Raw genomic sequence first — 18,721 nt, forward strand, 5'->3', positions numbered from 1 at the left:
GGTTTTAAACAACGCCAGACTGTTTGTGAAAACGGCTTTTATTTTAAGCAACAAGACATAATATTCATGGTGTAGAACCAGTATGTTTCAGACACACAAACATCTGTATACAAGGACAGAAGAATTGCTATATGCAGGTTATGTTAAGCCAGACGGCTCGTTGGATGGACAAGTAAATCATTGTAGAAAGGCCTTTTAGTGAAGACCTTAACGTACATAAGGACAAACAAGACGCGTAGAAACATCAGTTAGCCTCTCTAGCTAGCTACAGACATGAACTAGTTAGCGATTCTTTTTTGTGCCTGCGGCCGATGAGACGTGCCTTTCCGCGGCCCCCTGTTCTGGTCTGGTTGGGCCTGGGTGGTACGGGACACGGCAGACACCCCGTCTACAAACTTGGTCTTGAACAGAACGTTGGCGTTGGTAAACATGCCATCCTTCAGAGAGACCACCACAAACTACAGAGGAGAAACAAAAGTGGGTTCTGTTAACATATTTTATTAGGCAAGTCAGTTTCAGGGGCAGAACGACCAGTGTGTATCCCCCGTGCTGACAAGGTAAAATCTTGCAACCTTTACGGTTACTAGGCTACTACCACCCCCAGTGTGTGTAGGACCGGTGTGTTACCTCCTCTAACCACTAGGCTACCCTGCCGCCTCTACACTAACCACTGGGCTACCCTACCTCCTCTACACTCTAACCACTAGGCTACCCTACCTCCTCTACACTCTAACCACTAGGCTACCTCCTCTACACTCTAACCACTGGGCTACCCTGCCACCTCTACACTCTAACCACTAGGCTACCCTGCCGCCCCCAGTGTGTGTAGGACAGGTGCGTTACCTGGGAGTGTGTGAAGTGTGTCCTCAACATCTGTCCTATGTTCTGTGTGTGTGAGAGGTCCAGGGCAGCATCCACTTCGTCCAAGATGTAGATGGGAGCAGGTTTAAACAGCAACATGGCCAGGATCAGAGACAAGGCTACCAGAGACCTGGAACACAGGTTTAAATAGGATCAGAGACAAGGCTACCAGAGACCTGGAACACAGGTTTAAATAGGATCAGAGACAAGGCTACCAGAGACCTGGAACACAGGTTTAAACAGCAACATGGCCAGGATCAGAGACAAGGCTACCAGAGACCTGGAACACACAGGTTTAAAACAGCAACATGGCCAGGATCAGAGACAAGGCTACCAGAGACCTGGAACACAGGTTTAAAAACAGCAACATGGCCAGGATCAGAGACCTGGAACACACAGGTTTAAACAGCAACATGGCCAGGATCAGAGACAAGGCTACCAGAGACCTGGAACACACAGGTTTAAACAGCAACATGGCCAGGATCAGAGACAAGGCTACCAGAGACCTGGAACACACAGGTTTAAAAACAGCAACATGGCCAGGATCAGAGACCTGGAACACACAGGTTTAAACAGCAACATGGCCAGGATCAGAGACAAGGCTACCAGAGACCTGGAACACACAGGTTTAAAACAGCAACATGGCCAGGATCAGAGACAAGGCTACCAGAGACCTGGAACACACAGGTTTAAAACAATACACAGTTACACGCGCTACTATAACACTGTCCAATACACTGTTACACACGCTACTATAACACTGTCCAATACACACAGTTACTATAACACTGTCCAATACACACAGTTACTATAACACTGTCCAATACACACAGCTACTATAACACTGTCCAATACACACAGTTACTATAACACTGTCCAATACACAGTTACTATAACACTGTCCAATACACAGTTACTATAACACTGTCCAATACACACAGTTACTATAACACTGTCCAATACACACAGTTACTATAACACTGTCCAATACACACAGTTACTATAACACTGTCCAATACACACAGCTACTATAACACTGTCCAATACACACAGTTACTATTACACTGTCCAATACACACAGCTACTATAACACTGTCCAATACACACAGTTACTATAACACTGTCCAATACACACAGTTACTATAACACTGTCCAATACACACAGTTACTATAACACTGTCCAATACACACAGTTACTATAACACTGTCCAATACACAGTTACTATAACACTGTCCAATACACACGCTACTATAACACTGTCCAATACACACAGTTACTATAACACTGTCCAATACACACAGTTACTATAACACTGTCCAATATACACAGTTACTATAACACTGTCCAATATACACAGTTACTATAACACTGTCCAATACACACGCTACTATAACACTGTCCAACACACAGTTACTATAACACTGTCCAATACACACGCTACTATAACACTGTCCAATACACACGCTACTATAACACTGTCCAATACACACAGTTACACGCTACTATAAACACTGTCCAATACACACAGTTACACGCTACTATAACACTGTCCAATACACACAGTTACACGCGCTACTATAACACTGTCCAATACACACAGTTACACGCTACTATAACACTGTCCAATACACACAGTTACTATAACACTGTCCAATACACACAGTTACTATAACACTGTCCAATACACACAGTTACACGCTACTATAACACTGTCCAATACAGACAGTTACTATAACACTGTCCAATACACACAGTTACTATAACACTGTCCAATACACACGCTACTATAACACTGTCCAATACACACAGTTACTATAACACTGTCCAATACACACAGTTACACGCTACTATAACACTGTCCAATACACACAGCTACTATAACACTGTCCAACACACACGCTACTATAACACTGTCCAATACACACAGTTACTATAACACTGTCCAATACACACAGCTACTATAACACTGTCCAACACACACGCTACTATAACACTGTCCAATACACACAGTTACTATAACACTGTCCAATACACACAGCTACTATAACACTGTCCAACACACACGCTACTATAACACTGTCCAATACACACAGTTACTATAACACTGTCCAATACACACGCTACTATAACACTGTCCAATACACAGCTACTATAACTGTCCAACACACACAGTTACACGCTACTATAACACTGTCCAATACACACAGTTACACACGCTACTATAACACTGTCCAATACACAGTTACTATAACACTGTCCAATACACACAGCTACTATAACACTGTCCAATACACACAGTTACTATAACACTGTCCAACACACACAGTTACTATAACACTGTCCAATACACACGCTACTATAACACTGTCCAATACACACAGTTACTATAACACTGTCCAATACACACAGTTACTATAACACTGTCCAATACACACAGTTACACGCTACTATAACACTGTCCAATACACAGTTACACGCTACTATAACACTGTCCAATACACACAGTTACTATAACACTGTCCAATACACACAGTTACTATAACACTGTCCAATACACACAGTTACTATAACACTGTCCAATACACACAGTTACTTTAACACTGTCCAATACACACAGTTACTATAACACTGTCCAATACACACAGTTACTATAACACTGTCCAATACACACAGTTACTATAACACTGTCCAATACACAGTTACTATAACACTGTCCAATACACACAGTTACTATAACACTGTCCAATACACAGTTACTATAACACTGTCCAATACACACGCTACTATAACACTGTCCAATACACACAGTTACTATAACACTGTCCAATACACACAGTTACTATAACACTGTCCAATACACACAGTTACACGCTACTATAACACTGTCCAATACACAGTTACACGCTACTATAACACTGTCCAATACACACAGTTACTATAACACTGTCCAATACACACAGTTACTATAACACTGTCCAATACACACAGCTACTATAACACTGTCCAATACACACGCTACTATAACACTGTCCAATACACACAGTTACACGCTACTATAACACTGTCCAATACACAGTTACACGCTACTATAACACTGTCCAATACACACAGTTACTATAACACTGTCCAACACACAGTTACTATAACACTGTCCAATACACACAGTTACACGCTACTATAACACTGTCCAATACACACAGTTACACGCTACTATAACACTGTCCAATACACAGTTACACGCTACTATAACACTGTCCAATACACACAGTTACTATAACACTGTCCAATACACACAGTTACTATAACACTGTCCAATACACACGCTACTATAACACTGTCCAATACACAGTTACTATAACACTGTCCAACACACAGTTACTATAACACTGTCCAATACACACAGTTACACGCTACTATAACACTGTCCAATACACACAGTTACTATAACACTGTCCAATACACACAGCTACTATAACACTGTCCAATACACACAGTTACACGCTACTATAACACTGTCCAATACACACAGTTACTATAACACTGTCCAATACACACAGTTACTATAACACTGTCCAATACACACACTACTATAACACTGTCCAATACACACAGTTACACGCTACTATAACACTGTCCAATACACACAGTTACTATAACACTGTCCAATACACACAGTTACACACACTACTATAACACTGTCCAATACACACAGTTACTATAACACTGTCCAATACACACAGTTACACACACTACTATAACACTGTCCAATACACACAGTTACACGCTACTATAACACTGTCCAATACACACAGTTACTATAACACTGTCCAATACACACAGTTACTATAACACTGTCCAATACACACAGTTACACACACTACTATAACACTGTCCAATACACACAGTTACACGCTACTATAACACTGTCCAATACACACAGTTACTATAACACTGTCCAATACACACAGTTACACACACTACTATAACACTGTCCAATACACAGTTACTATAACACTGTCCAATACACACAGTTACTATAACACTGTCCAATACACAGTTACACGCTACTATAACACTGTCCAATACACACAGTTACTATAACACTGTCCAATACACACAGTTACTATAACACTGTCCAATACACACAGTTACTATAACACTGTCCAATACACACAGTTACTATAACACTGTCCAATACACACAGTTACTATAACACTGTCCAACACACACAGTTACACGCTACTATAACACTGTCCAATACACACAGTTACACGCTACTATAACACTGTCCAATACACACAGTTACACGCTACTATAACACTGTCCAATACACACAGTTACTATAACACTGTCCAACACACAGTTACTATAACACTGTCCAATACACACAGTTACTATAACACTGTCCAATACACACAGCTACTATAACACTGTCCAATACACACGCTACTATAACACTGTCCAATACACACAGTTACTATAACTGTCCAACACACAGTTACTATAACACTGTCCAATACACACAGTTACACGCTACTATAACACTGTCCAATACACACAGTTACTATAACACTGTCCAATACACACAGTTACTATAACACTGTCCAATACACACAGTTACACGCTACTATAACACTGTCCAATACACACAGTTACTATAACACTGTCCAATACACACAGCTACTATAACACTGTCCAATACACACGCTACTATAACACTGTCCAATACACACAGTTACACGCTACTATAACACTGTCCAATACACAGTTACACGCTACTATAACACTGTCCAATACACACAGTTACTATAACACTGTCCAATACACACAGTTACTATAACACTGTCCAATACACACAGCTACTATAACACTGTCCAATACACACGCTACTATAACACTGTCCAATACACAGTTACTATAACACTGTCCAACACACAGTTACTATAACACTGTCCAATACACACAGTTACACGCTACTATAACACTGTCCAATACACACAGTTACTATAACACTGTCCAATACACACAGCTACTATAACACTGTCCAATACACACAGTTACACGCTACTATAACACTGTCCAATACACACAGTTACTATAACACTGTCCAATACACACAGTTACTATAACACTGTCCAATACACACACTACTATAACACTGTCCAATACACACAGTTACACGCTACTATAACACTGTCCAATACACACAGTTACTATAACACTGTCCAATACACACAGTTACACACACTACTATAACACTGTCCAATACACACAGTTACTATAACACTGTCCAATACACACAGTTACACACACTACTATAACACTGTCCAATACACACAGTTACACGCTACTATAACACTGTCCAATACACACAGTTACTATAACACTGTCCAATACACACAGTTACACACACTACTATAACACTGTCCAATACACACAGTTACACGCTACTATAACACTGTCCAATACACACAGTTACTATAACACTGTCCAATACACACAGTTACACACACTACTATAACACTGTCCAATACACAGTTACTATAACACTGTCCAATACACACAGTTACTATAACACTGTCCAATACACACAGTTACTATAACACTGTCCAATACACACAGTTACACACGCTACTATAACACTGTCCAATACACACAGCTACTATAACACTGTCCAATACACACAGTTACTATAACACTGTCCAATACACACAGTTACACACGCTACTATAACACTGTCCAATACACACAGTTACTATAACACTGTCCAATACACACAGTTACTATAACACTGTCCAATACACACAGTTACTATAACACTGTCCAATACACACAGTTACTATAACACTGTCCAATACACACAGTTACACACACTACTATAACACTGTCCAATACACACAGTTACTATAACACTGTCCAATACACACAGCTACTATAACACTGTCCAATACACACAGTTACTATAACACTGTCCAATACACAGTTACTATAACACTGTCCAATACACACAGTTACTATAACACTGTCCAATACACACAGCTACTATAACACTGTCCAATACACACGCTACTATAACACGGTCCAATACACACAGCTACTATAACACTGTCCAATACACAGTTACTATAACACTGTCCAATACACACAGTTACTATAACACTGTCCAATACACACAGTTACTATAACACTGTCCAACACACAGTTACTATAACACTGTCCAATACACAGTTACTATAACACTGTCCAACACACAGTTACTATAACACTGTCCAATACACACAGTTACTATAACACTGTCCAATACACAGTTACTATAACACTGTCCAATACACAGTTACTATAACACTGTCCAATACACACGCTACTATAACACTGTCCAATACACACAGTTACACGCTACTATAACACTGTCCAATATACACAGTTACTATAACACTGTCCAATACACACAGTTACTATAACACTGTCCAATACACACAGTTACTATAACACTGTCCAATACACACAGTTACTATAACACTGTCCAATACACAGTTACTATAACACTGTCCAATACACAGTTACTATAACACTGTCCAATACACACAGTTACTATAACACTGTCCAATACACAGTTACTATAACACTGTCCAACACACAGTTACACGCGCGTTCGGCCAAAGAGGACCATTCTGTTCACCGGAGTCCACTTCAATAGAATCACAGCTAGTGTTACTGATCACTAGCCAATCAAAAAAGAGCTGTCTTAATCCATCATCTGACCTTTGACACCTTCTGGCTGCGCGTACACAGGCAGGACAATTCTGATATTTTTCACACCAATTGATGTTTTGGCCAAATCATATCAGATTTTTTCCCCCCAGAGCTGATCTGGGTAAACGGCCATTGTGTTTGCAGAGGTGAGGAAACTAGAAATTAGTAGCACAAGTCTAACACACACACTGTATGTATCAATAACCAATCAGTTAATGATTCAATTGATCTCCCCGTACCTCTGTCCTCCGCTGAGTTCAGTGAGGTTCTCCTTCCACGTGTTTCCCAGAGCCACCTTGAACTCCAGGCCCTCTAAGGCCCCGCAGCCCTCAGGAGGGGCCAGACGGGCATCAGCCCCCGGCAGCAGGGTGGAGAAGATACTGCCAAAGTCTTTATTCACCTGGAGACACACAGAGAGGAGACAGAGACAGGACAACAAGAGGAGACGGAGACAGGAGACAGAGACAGGAGACCGAAAAGTTTGATGAGTCACTTTGCCAGAGACCTGTATACTTCGCTCCCGTTAGCTTCTAGAAATAATGTCTAGACTTTGTCTCAGAGGACAAACAGTCTGGTGATGAAATAATGTCTTTGTCTCAGAGGACTGACAGTCTGGTGACGTCACCAACACAGTCTGGTGACGTCACCAACACAGTCTGGTGATGTCACCAACACAGTCTGGTGACGTCACCAACACAGTCTGGTGATGTCACCAACACAGTCTGGTGATGTCACCAACACAGTCTGGTGATGTCACCAACACAGTCTGGTGATGTCACCAACACAGTCTGGTGATGTCACTAACAGTCGTGTCTTTTTACCACAACTTGTTTTCACATCAAAATGGTCCTGTATCATTAAGACATTTATCAAACACAGAGACAGACAGACAGACACACAGACAGACAGAGACAGACACACAGAGACAGACACACAGAGACAGACCTTCTGCCAGGCAGACATCAGACACAGACAGACCTTCTGCCAGGCAGACATCAGACACAGACAGACCTTCTGCCAGGCAGACACAGACACAGACAGACCTTCTGCCAGGCAGACACAGACACAGACAGACCTTCTGCCAGGCAGACATCAGACACAGACAGACCTTCTGCCAGGCAGACATCAGACACAGACAGACCTTCTGCCAGGCAGACATCAGACACAGACAGACCTTCTGCCAGGCAGACATCAGACACAGACAGACCTTCTGCCAGGCAGACATCAGACACAGACAGACCTTCTGCCAGGCAGACATCAGACACAGACAGACCTTCTGCCAGGCAGACATCAGACACAGACAGACCTTCTGCCAGGCAGACATCAGACACAGACAGACCTTCTGCCAGGCAGACACATCAGACACATCAGAGACAGACAGACACAGACAGACCTTCTGCCAGGCAGACATCAGACACAGACAGACCTTCTGCCAGGCAGACATCAGACACAGACAGACCTTCTGCCAGGCAGACATCAGACACAGACAGACCTTCTGCCAGGCAGACACATCAGACACAGACAGACCTTCTGCCAGGCAGACACATCAGACACAGACAGACCTTCTGCCAGGCAGACACATCAGACACAGACAGACCGTCTGCCAGGCAGACACAGAGACAGACAGACCTTCTGCCAGGCAGACACATCAGACACAGACAGACCTTCTGCCAGGCAGACATCAGACACAGACAGACCTTCTGCCAGGCAGACATCAGACACAGACAGACCTTCTGCCAGGCAGACACATCAGACACAGACAGACCTTCTGCCAGGCAGACATCAGACCCAGGCAGACATCAGACACAGACAGACCTTCTGCCAGGCAGACATCAGACACAGACAGACCTTCTGCCAGGCAGACATCAGACACAGACAGACCTTCTGCCAGGCAGACATCAGACACAGACAGACCTTCTGCCAGGCAGACATCAGAGACAGACAGACCTTCTGCCAGGCAGACACATCAGAGACAGACAGACCTTCTGCCAGGCAGACACATCAGACACAGACAGACCTTCTGCCAGGCAGACACAGAGACAGACAGACCGTCTGCCAGGCAGACACATCAGAGACAGACAGACCTTCTGCCAGGCAGACACAGAGACAGACAGACCGTCTGCCAGGCAGACACATCAGAGACAGACAGACCTTCTGCCAGGCAGACATCAGACACAGACAGACCTTCTGCCAGGCAGACACAGAGACAGACAGACCGTCTGCCAGGCAGACACAGAGACAGACAGACCGTCTGCCAGGCAGACACAGAGACAGACAGACCTTCTGCCAGGCAGACATCAGACACAGACAGACCTTCTGCCAGGCAGACACAGAGACAGACAGACCGTCTGCCAGGCAGACACATCAGAGACAGACAGATCTTCTGCCAGGCAGACACATCAGAGACAGACAGACCTTCTGCCAGGCAGACACATCAGAGACAGACCTTCTGCCAGGCAGACACATCAGAGACAGACAGACCTTCTGCCAGGCAGACACATCAGAGACAGACAGACCTTCTGCCAGGCAGAAACATCAGACACAGACAGACCTTCTGCCAGGCAGACACAGACAGACCTTCTGCCAGGCAGACACATCAGACACAGACAGACCTTCTGCCAGGCAGACACATCAGACACAGACAGACCTTCTGCCAGGCAGACACATCAGACACAGACAGACCTTCTGCCAGGCAGACCCATCAGACACAGACAGACCTTCTGCCAGGCAGACCCATCAGACAGACAGACCTTCTGCCAGGCAGACCCATCAGACAGATCTTCTGCCAGGCAGACCATCAGAGACATCAGAGACAGACAGACAGACACAGACAGACCTTCTGCCAGGCAGACCCATCAGACACAGACAGACCTTCTGCCAGGCAGACACAGACAGACAGACAGACCTTCTGCCAGGCAGAGACATCAGAGACAGACAGACACAGACAGACCTTCTACCAGACAGACAGGCAGACAGACCTTCTACCAGACAGAGACAGACAGACAGACCTTCTACCAGACAGACAGACATACCTTCTACCAGACAGAGAGACAGAGAGACAGACAGACAGACAGACCTTCTACCAGACAGAGAGACAGACAGACAGACAGACCTTCTGCCAGGCGATGTTGAGGGCCTCCTTCTTCTTCTGGTCCAGCTCCTCTATGGTCTGGAGGATCTTAGACTTGTCATTCTCTACGATCCTCTTCTTCTTCATCAGGTCATTATACTGACGGGGCAAAAACAGGGTCACGGGTCACGTTCTCAACTCTCCTCCAATCATATCAAAGCTACCATTACCTATTGAGACCTGCCAGAACCTCGAGAAGGGCCCAAGAGGGGAAGGAGGAAACCAAATAGATTTGATATAAGGTCCAAAGGAAACACACACACACACACACCTCCCCAAACTCACCCTCTCCTCAGCCTGACTCAACATGTGAAACACACACCTCCCCAAACTCACCCTCTCCTCAGCCTGACTCAACAAGGTCCAAAGGAAACACCTCCCCAAACTCACCCTCTCCTCAGCCTGACTCAACATGTGAAACACACACCTCCCCAAACTCACCCTCTCCTCAGCCTGACTCAACATGTGAAACACACACCTCCCCAAACTCACCCTCTCCTCAGCCTGACTCAACATGTGAAACACACACCTCCCCAAACTCCCCCTCTCCTCAGCCTGACTCAACATGTGAAACACACACCTCCCCAAACTCCCCCTCTCCTCAGCCTGACTCAACAAGGTCCAAAGGAAACACCTCCCCAAACTCACCCTCTCCTCAGCCTGACTCAACATGTAAAACACACACCTCCCCAAACTCCCCCTCTCCTCAGCCTGACTCAACATGTGAAACACACACCTCCCCAAACTCACCCTCTCCTCAGCCTGACTCAACATGTTAAACACACACCTCCCCAAACTCACCCTCTCCTCAGCCTGACTCAACATGTGAAACACACACCTCCCCAAACTCCCCCTCTCCTCAGCCTGACTCAACATGTGAAACACACACCTCCCCAAACTCACCCTCTCCTCAGCCTGACTCAACATGTAAAACACACACCTCCCCAAACTCCCCCTCTCCTCAGCCTGACTCAACATGTAAAACACACACCTCCCCAAACTCCCCCTCTCCTCAGCCTGACTCAACATGTGAAACACACACCTCCCCAAACTCACCCTCTCCTCAGCCTGACTCAACATGTAAAACACACACCTCCCCAAACTCCCCCTCTCCTCAGCCTGACTCAACATGTAAAACACACACCTCCCCAAACTCCCCCTCTCCTCAGCCTGACTCAACATGTGAAACACACACCTCCCTAAACTCACCCTCTCCTCAGCCTGACTCAACAAGGTCCAAAGGAAACATACACCTCCCCAAACTCACCCTCTCCTCAGCCTGACTCAACATGTAAAACACACACCTCCCCAAACTCCCCCTCTCCTCAGCCTGACTCAACATGTGAAACACACAACTCCCCAAACTCACCCTCTCCTCAGCCTGACTCAACATGTAAAACACACACCTCCCTAAACTCCCCCTCTCCTCAGCCTGACTCAACATGTAAAACACACACCTCCCCAAACTCCCCCTCTCCTCAGCCTGACTCAACATGTAAAACACACAACTCCCCAAACTCACCCTCTCCTCAGCCTGACTCAACATGTTCATGGCTCTCTTGTTGACAGATCTCTCCAGTCGTGTCTTGGACTCTTCCAGCTTCCTCAGCCTCTGGCCCGCCTCTTTAGGGTTGTTGACCTTGAAGTCGTATCCCGTGTTGGGCTGGCCGAACAGGCCTCTCTCCTGACTGATCCACTCGTGTTCCTCTAACATACGAGACACCTGGAGAGAGGGATGGATAGAGGATAGGGAGAGATGGATAGAGAGAGCGGAGATGAGGGATGGATAGAGGACAGGGAGAGAGATGGATAGGGAGAGAGATGGATAGAGGACAGAGAGAGATGGATAGAGAGAGGGATGGATAGAGGACAGAGAGAGATGGATAGACAGAGGGATGGATAGAGAGAGCGGAGATATGAGACAGAGGCATGGATAGAGAGAGCGGAGATATGAGACAGAGGGATGGATAGAGAGAGCGGAGATATGAGACAGAGGGATGGATAGAGAGAGCGGAGATATGAGACAGGGATGGATAGAGAGAGCGGAGATATGAGACAGAGGGATGGATAGAGAGAGCGGAGATATGAGAGAGAGAGAGAGAGAGAGCGAGAGAGAGAGAGAGAGAGAGAGAGAAAAGAGATGTTAGTCTGGCTAGCGGAACTCTCACGGTCCTCTAGCAGAAGGAACATCTAGTGCTGTGATTTAGTCTCTTCTGAAGAGACGAACAGATCGATCTGGAAACAGACAGAATATGAACAACATAAAGAGATGAGACGACAGATCAAATGGAGATTAGAAAGCAGAGTTGATCAGTAACTGACGTCTTTACGGTGTTTGATCAGTAACTACCTTAGCAGCAGCATCCTGACTGTCTTTACGGTGTTTGATCAGTAACTACCTTAGCAGCAGCATCCTGACTGTCTTTACGGTGTTTGATCAGTAACTACCTTAGCAGCAGCATCCTGACTGTCTTTACGGTGTTTGATCAGTAACTACCTTAGCAGCAGCATCCTGACTGTCTTTACGGTGTTTGATCAGTAACTACCTTAGCAGCAGCATCCTGACTGTCTTTACGGTGTTTGATCAGTAACTACCTTAGCAGCAGCATCCTGACTGTCTTTACGGTGTTTGATCAGTAACTACCTTAGCAGCAGCATCCTGACTGTCTTTACGGTGTTTGCTGATGTTGTGTTCCAACTCTTTAATCTTCAACTGAGACTCATTGGTTCTCTCTCTCATATGGTTGGCTTCTGTACTTTTACCCTGGAACACACACACACACACACACACACACACACCACACACACCACACACACCCACACACACCACACACACACACACACACACACACACCACACACACACCACACACACACACACACACACACACACAACACACCACACACACCACACACACACCACACACACACACACCACACACACCACACACACACACACCACACACACACATACACACACACACCAACACACACACACACACACACACACACACACACACACACACACACCACACAGACACATACACACACACACCAACACACACACACACACACACACACACGCGCACACACACACACACACACACACACACACACACACACACCCACTTTGTTATTACATCTTCAAAGTAGCTCATAAGAGTTGGGTAGAACTGAGATATTTTTTACAAAGTGATCTGATCCTAGATCAGAGGTTATAATAATCTCTCATGGACAGATGCACGTAACAACTGATATTGTAGCGTCTCTAGGAGCCTCTATTTTTCTCAATTTTATTCTCAAAAATCTAACTTCAAGTCCATAACAATGTTTAAACCATATCAGGAGACCACTTGAGGTCTGGGTAAAATCTCACGACATGTTCATTTTGGGATATAGGATCCTCTTTAAATGGGTGGTAGATACTATGGATGTAGGACCCTCTTTAATTGGGTGGTAGATACTATGGATGTAGGACCCTCTTTAATTGGGTGGTAGATACTATGGATGTAGGATCCTCTTTAATTGGGTGGTAGATACTATGGATGTAGGACCCTCTTTAATTGGGTGGTAGATACTATGGATGTAGGATCCTCTTTAATTGGGTGGTAGATACTATGGATGTAGGACCCTCTTTAATTGGGTGGTAGATACTATGGATGTAGGACCCTGAGGAGCAGCATGGTAATAACAACACCCAGTACTACTGACAATAATGTAGTGATCATACCTTGATCTCTTTGTCCTGGGCTACGATCACCTCTTTCTGTCTAGTCAACTCCTCCTGGGCCTTACGCACAGACTCCTGGAGAGAGAGGGGAGGAGAGAGGGGTTGAGGAAGGAGAGGGGAGGAGAGAGAGGTTGAGGAAGGAGAGTGTTGTCAGTGATAAAGTATATAAACAAATATAGCTAGTTCATGTCAACAATCCAGACACCAGGGCCGGGCTAACTGATGAGGTGGACACTCAGGGCCGGGCTAACTGATGAGGTGGACACTCAGGGCCGGGCTAACTGATGAGGTGGACACTCAGGGCCGGGCTAACTGATGAGGTGGACACTCAGGGCCGGGCTAACTGATGAGGTGGACACTCAGGGCCGGGCTAACTGATGAGGTGGACACTCAGGGCCGGGCTAACTGATGAGGTGGACACTCAGGGCCGGGCTAACTGATGAGGTGGACACTCAGGGCCGGGCTAACTGATGAGGTGGAGGACATTTGACAGTATTGGACCAGGAGGTAAACGGTACCTTGTTCTCTGCCACGGTGGTGGACATGTTGTCTATCTGTTCCTGGATCGTCTTCATGGGCTTCGTCTACTGCCAGGATCTGTTGTTCATAGCCAGTCTGCTCCCTCTTCAACTCCTCCAACTCTAGGACCAGGGACTCAGCCTCCTGCACACACACACACACACACACACACGCACACACACACCTCATGTCAAAAGTGCAACCCCCTTGTTTGTACACTGTGGAGGGTCTTGAATAATGTAACCCGGGTTACGGCTGGGGGTAATGTAACCCGGGTATTGTGCTGTGTCTTTGGTTTTGGGAACATTTGTCACAGAATTAAAGTGTGTGTGTGTGTTTTGTGTGTGTGTCTCAGTGTGTGTGTGTGGTGTGTCTCAGTGTGTGTGTGTGTGTCTCAGTGTGTGTGTGTGTGTCTCAGTGTGTGTGTGTTTGTGTGTGTGTTGTTGTGTGTGTCTCAGTGTGTGTGTCTCAGTGTGTGTGTCTCAGTGTGTGTGTCTCAGTGTGTGTGTCTCAGGTGTGTGTCTCAGTGTGTGTGTGTGTGTCTCAGTGTGTGTGTGTCTCAGTGTGTGTGTGTCTCAGTGTGTGTGTGTCTCAGGTGTGTGTGTGTCTCGTGTGTGTGTCTCAGTGTGTGTGTGTCTCAGTGTGTGTGTGTCTCAGTGTGTGTGTGTCCTCAGTGTGTGTGTGTCTCAGTGTGTGTGTGTCTCAGTGTGTGTGTGTCTCAGGGTGTGTGTGTCTCAGTGTGTGTGTGTCTCAGTGTTGTGTGTCTAGTGTGGGTGGTGTGTCTCAGTGTGTGTGTCTCAGTGTGTGTGTGTGTCTCAGTGTGTGTGTCTCAGTGTGTCTCAGTGTGTGTGTGTGTGTGTGTCTCTCCACCTGTTGTCTCTCCTTCAGTTTCATTGCTGAACGCGTCAGCCTTGGTTTTAGGCAGAGTTGACTTCTGTTGAGGCAGCTTTCAGTTCTTCTCCCCTCTCTGCCTCCGCATTCTTCATCTTATCCTCCAACACCTGGTGGAGCAAGGAAGGTTTAACACATCAACACCTGGTGGAGCAAGGAGAGGTTTAACACATCAACACCTGGTGGAGCAAGGAGAGGTTTAACACATCAACACCTGGTGGAGCAAGGAGAGTTTAACACATCAACACCTGGTGGAGCAAGGGAGGTTTAACACTCCAACACCTGGTGGAGCAAGGAGAGGTTTAACCACCACATCAACACCTGGTGGAGCAAGGAGAGGTTTAACACCACATCAACAGAGAGAGGAGAGGTTTAACACCACATCAACAGAGAGAGGAGAGGTTTAACACCACATCAACAGAGAGAGGAGAGGTTTAACACCCATCAACAGAGAGAGGAGAGGTTTAACACCACATCAACAGAGAGAGGAGAGGTTTAACACCACATCAACAGAGAGAGGAGAGGTTTAACACCACATCAACAGAGAGAGGAGAGGTTTAACACCACATCAACAGAGAGGAGAGGTTTAACCACCACATCAACAGAGAGAGGAGAGGTTTAACACCACATCAACAGAGAGAGGAGAGGTTTAACACCACATTAACAGAGAGAGGTTTAACACCACATTAACAGAGAGAGGTTTAACACCACATCAACAGAGAGAGGAGAGGTTTAACACCATATCAACAGAGAGAGGTTTAACACCACATCAACAGAGCTAGGACAGAGGTTTAACACCACATCAACAGAGCCAGGACAGAGGTTTAACACAATATCAACAGAGCCAGGACAGAGGTTTAACACCATATCAACAGAGAGAGGTTTAACACCATATCAACAGAGCCAGGACAGAGGTTTAACACCACATCAACAGAGAGAGGTTTAACACAATATCAACAGAGCCAGGACAGAGGTTTAACACCATATCAACAGAGAGAGGTTTAACACAATATCAACAGAGCCAGGACAGAGGTTTAACACCATATCAACAGAGCCAGGACAGATGGTTCCCGAGACCCATTCATATGGGGAAAAAACTAATTATGCACAGATGACTAAGTGGCTTTATAAGGGCGCCAGGTAGCCTAGCGGTTAAGAACATGGGGCCAGTAACCGAAAGGACACTGGTTTAAATACCCGAGCCGATGTGCCGCTGAGCAAGGCACTTAAATATATTAAAGAGTTTAATATGGTTTATGTTTTAATTGGGAGGGGAGGAAGGGGGGGGGGGGTAATTAGGTTTGCTAAATGGGTAGATATGACCCATGTGATCCTGAATGGGGGTCCACTGATAGGTCTAGATATGACCCGTGGGGATAATAAGTCATGTGATCCTGAAAGGAGACCACTGATAGGTCCAGATATGACCCATTGGGATAATAAGTCATGTGATCCCTGAAAGGAGACCACTGATAGGTCCAGATATGACCAATGGGGATAATCTGACCTTGTCTTCTCATCTGCCTTCTTCTGGACCTCCTTACTGCTGCGCAGGGTCTCCTCACACTCCTCTGAGAGAAGAGACATCACACACTTTAATGTGAGTCATACTGTATTAACAGGAAGTTTAAAATGCAGAAGGATAAAAAGTGTTTGTTCGACATGGTGGGATCTGTTCCGTGTTTGTTAAATGTAATTATGTGAGAAATGGGAGGTGGAAACATCTTTAATGGTGTAAATATCGATACAGTATAATAACTATCGTATATAACTCAACATGGAGTCACGCTGTGACGTGGTGTCTGGTCCTCCCGCTACGACTCAGGATAACATGCAGTTTAATGAGGCTACAGATTATATAAACGATGATGATGATGGACATCACAGGATGATGAAAGTGAAAAGGTGATGAGTTTGATGCTCCTTCTTATTCTGGTGACATGATGATCTGTCCACACTGTATCCTACCAGCTGTTGGCGAGAGAACAAGTGCCAACACCATCTGCTATTTAAAGTAACAGTTTTTATAAAAACAAAAACGACCAAATCAGCCACTTTGGGTTCATCCTGTTTTAATCTGCACCTGGAGTTATCTTATCTTAACCCCCCCGACCCTGACCTAATTTCCCAGATACCAGGAAGTCTAAGAACCATTGAGGCCTTTGTTCTACTCCTCTCTATCTCAGTTACAACCACCCCACTTCCTGTCACAGGAATACCAGCTGTAGGTTTAAATACCACCCCACTTCCTGTCACTGGAATACCAGCTGTAGGTTTAATCACCAAGTCAATCAATCGTCAGCTTCAAGCTACCTCTAGTAAAACCCATGTCCTCGACACACAGACTAGCTACAGGAAGCTAGAGTGGACACTATAAAACTCAGCATGAGGAGGGCACAAATATCTTACTGTTTGGTTATTAACTAAATAATTGTTACGTTAACCAACAAATAAAAGGTAACTACATTCATTTTTTTCGCTCGACAGTTCAACTCTTGGGATCAAGTGTTGTCCCCACCTTAAGTGAGAGAGAGAGAGTGAGAGAGTGAGAGTGAGAGTGTGAGAGTGTGTGTGTGTGCTCACCGATGGTCTTCAGTAACATCTTCAGTTCTTCCTGTTGTTTATGGAAGGAGCTCTGATGGAGTTTAACCTGGAGAATATCTAACTCTTCTGTCTTCATGTCTAACTGCTGCTTGAACAGACGATACCTAGAGAGGAGAGGGGAGGGAGAGGGGAGGGGAGGGGAGGGAGAGGGGAGGGAGAGGGGAGGGAGAGGGGAGGAGGAGGGGAGGGAGAGGGGAGGAGGAGGGAGAGGGGAGGGAGAGGGGAGGGAGAGG

The 18,721-nt window shown here is 45.5% G+C and overlaps 1 protein-coding gene and 1 long non-coding RNA gene across 3 annotated transcripts; both read right to left on the reverse strand.

The window, feature by feature from the left end:
- Nucleotides 1–19: 19 nt before the first annotated feature.
- LOC116360105 (structural maintenance of chromosomes protein 2-like) lies at nt 20–15,905 on the reverse strand. Of its 2 annotated transcripts, XM_031814713.1 has the most exons (9): nt 15,864–15,903; nt 14,993–15,137; nt 14,475–14,549; nt 13,390–13,509; nt 12,268–12,468; nt 10,728–10,844; nt 7,855–8,015; nt 844–991; nt 20–458 (listed from the first exon to the last, which is right to left on the reverse strand). In XM_031814713.1, exons 2-9 carry the CDS (start codon nt 15,047–15,049, stop codon nt 279–281), a joined length of 1,059 nt encoding a protein of 352 aa, XP_031670573.1. In that variant the 5' UTR covers nt 15,050–15,137; nt 15,864–15,903; the 3' UTR covers nt 20–278. The 2 variants fall into 2 exon arrangements, with proteins under 2 accessions (XP_031670573.1, XP_031670574.1); XM_031814714.1 differs by lacking the exons at nt 20–458; nt 844–991 and adding an exon at nt 1,342–1,474 and having other exon boundaries at nt 15,864–15,905.
- A 37-nt stretch (nt 15,906–15,942) lies between these two features.
- On the reverse strand, nt 15,943–18,618 carry LOC116360107 (uncharacterized). Its single transcript, XR_004206911.1, has 3 exons — nt 18,468–18,618; nt 17,392–17,455; nt 15,943–15,994 (listed from the first exon to the last, which is right to left on the reverse strand). It is a non-coding gene; the product is annotated as an uncharacterized LOC116360107 (long non-coding RNA).
- Nucleotides 18,619–18,721: the final 103 nt, after the last annotated feature.

This window comes from Oncorhynchus kisutch, unplaced genomic scaffold, assembly GCF_002021735.2.
Source record: "Oncorhynchus kisutch isolate 150728-3 unplaced genomic scaffold, Okis_V2 Okis07a-Okis12b_hom, whole genome shotgun sequence".
NCBI lineage: Eukaryota > Metazoa > Chordata > Actinopteri > Salmoniformes > Salmonidae > Oncorhynchus > Oncorhynchus kisutch.

Bases quoted from the DNA above. Each gene is read 5' to 3' on its own strand.
- LOC116360105 (XM_031814713.1), bottom strand. From the start codon at position 15,049: ATGAAGACGATCCAGGAACAGATAGACAACATGTCCACCACCGTGGCA. The intron at 12,469-13,389 runs GTAGTTACTGAT...CCCTCTCTCCAG, and splicing joins GTCAGGATGCTGCTGCTAAG to GTGTCTCGTATGTTAGAGGA. The intron at 10,845-12,267 runs GTGAGTTTGGGG...TTGCCCCGTCAG, and splicing joins TGAGTCAGGCTGAGGAGAGG to TATAATGACCTGATGAAGAA.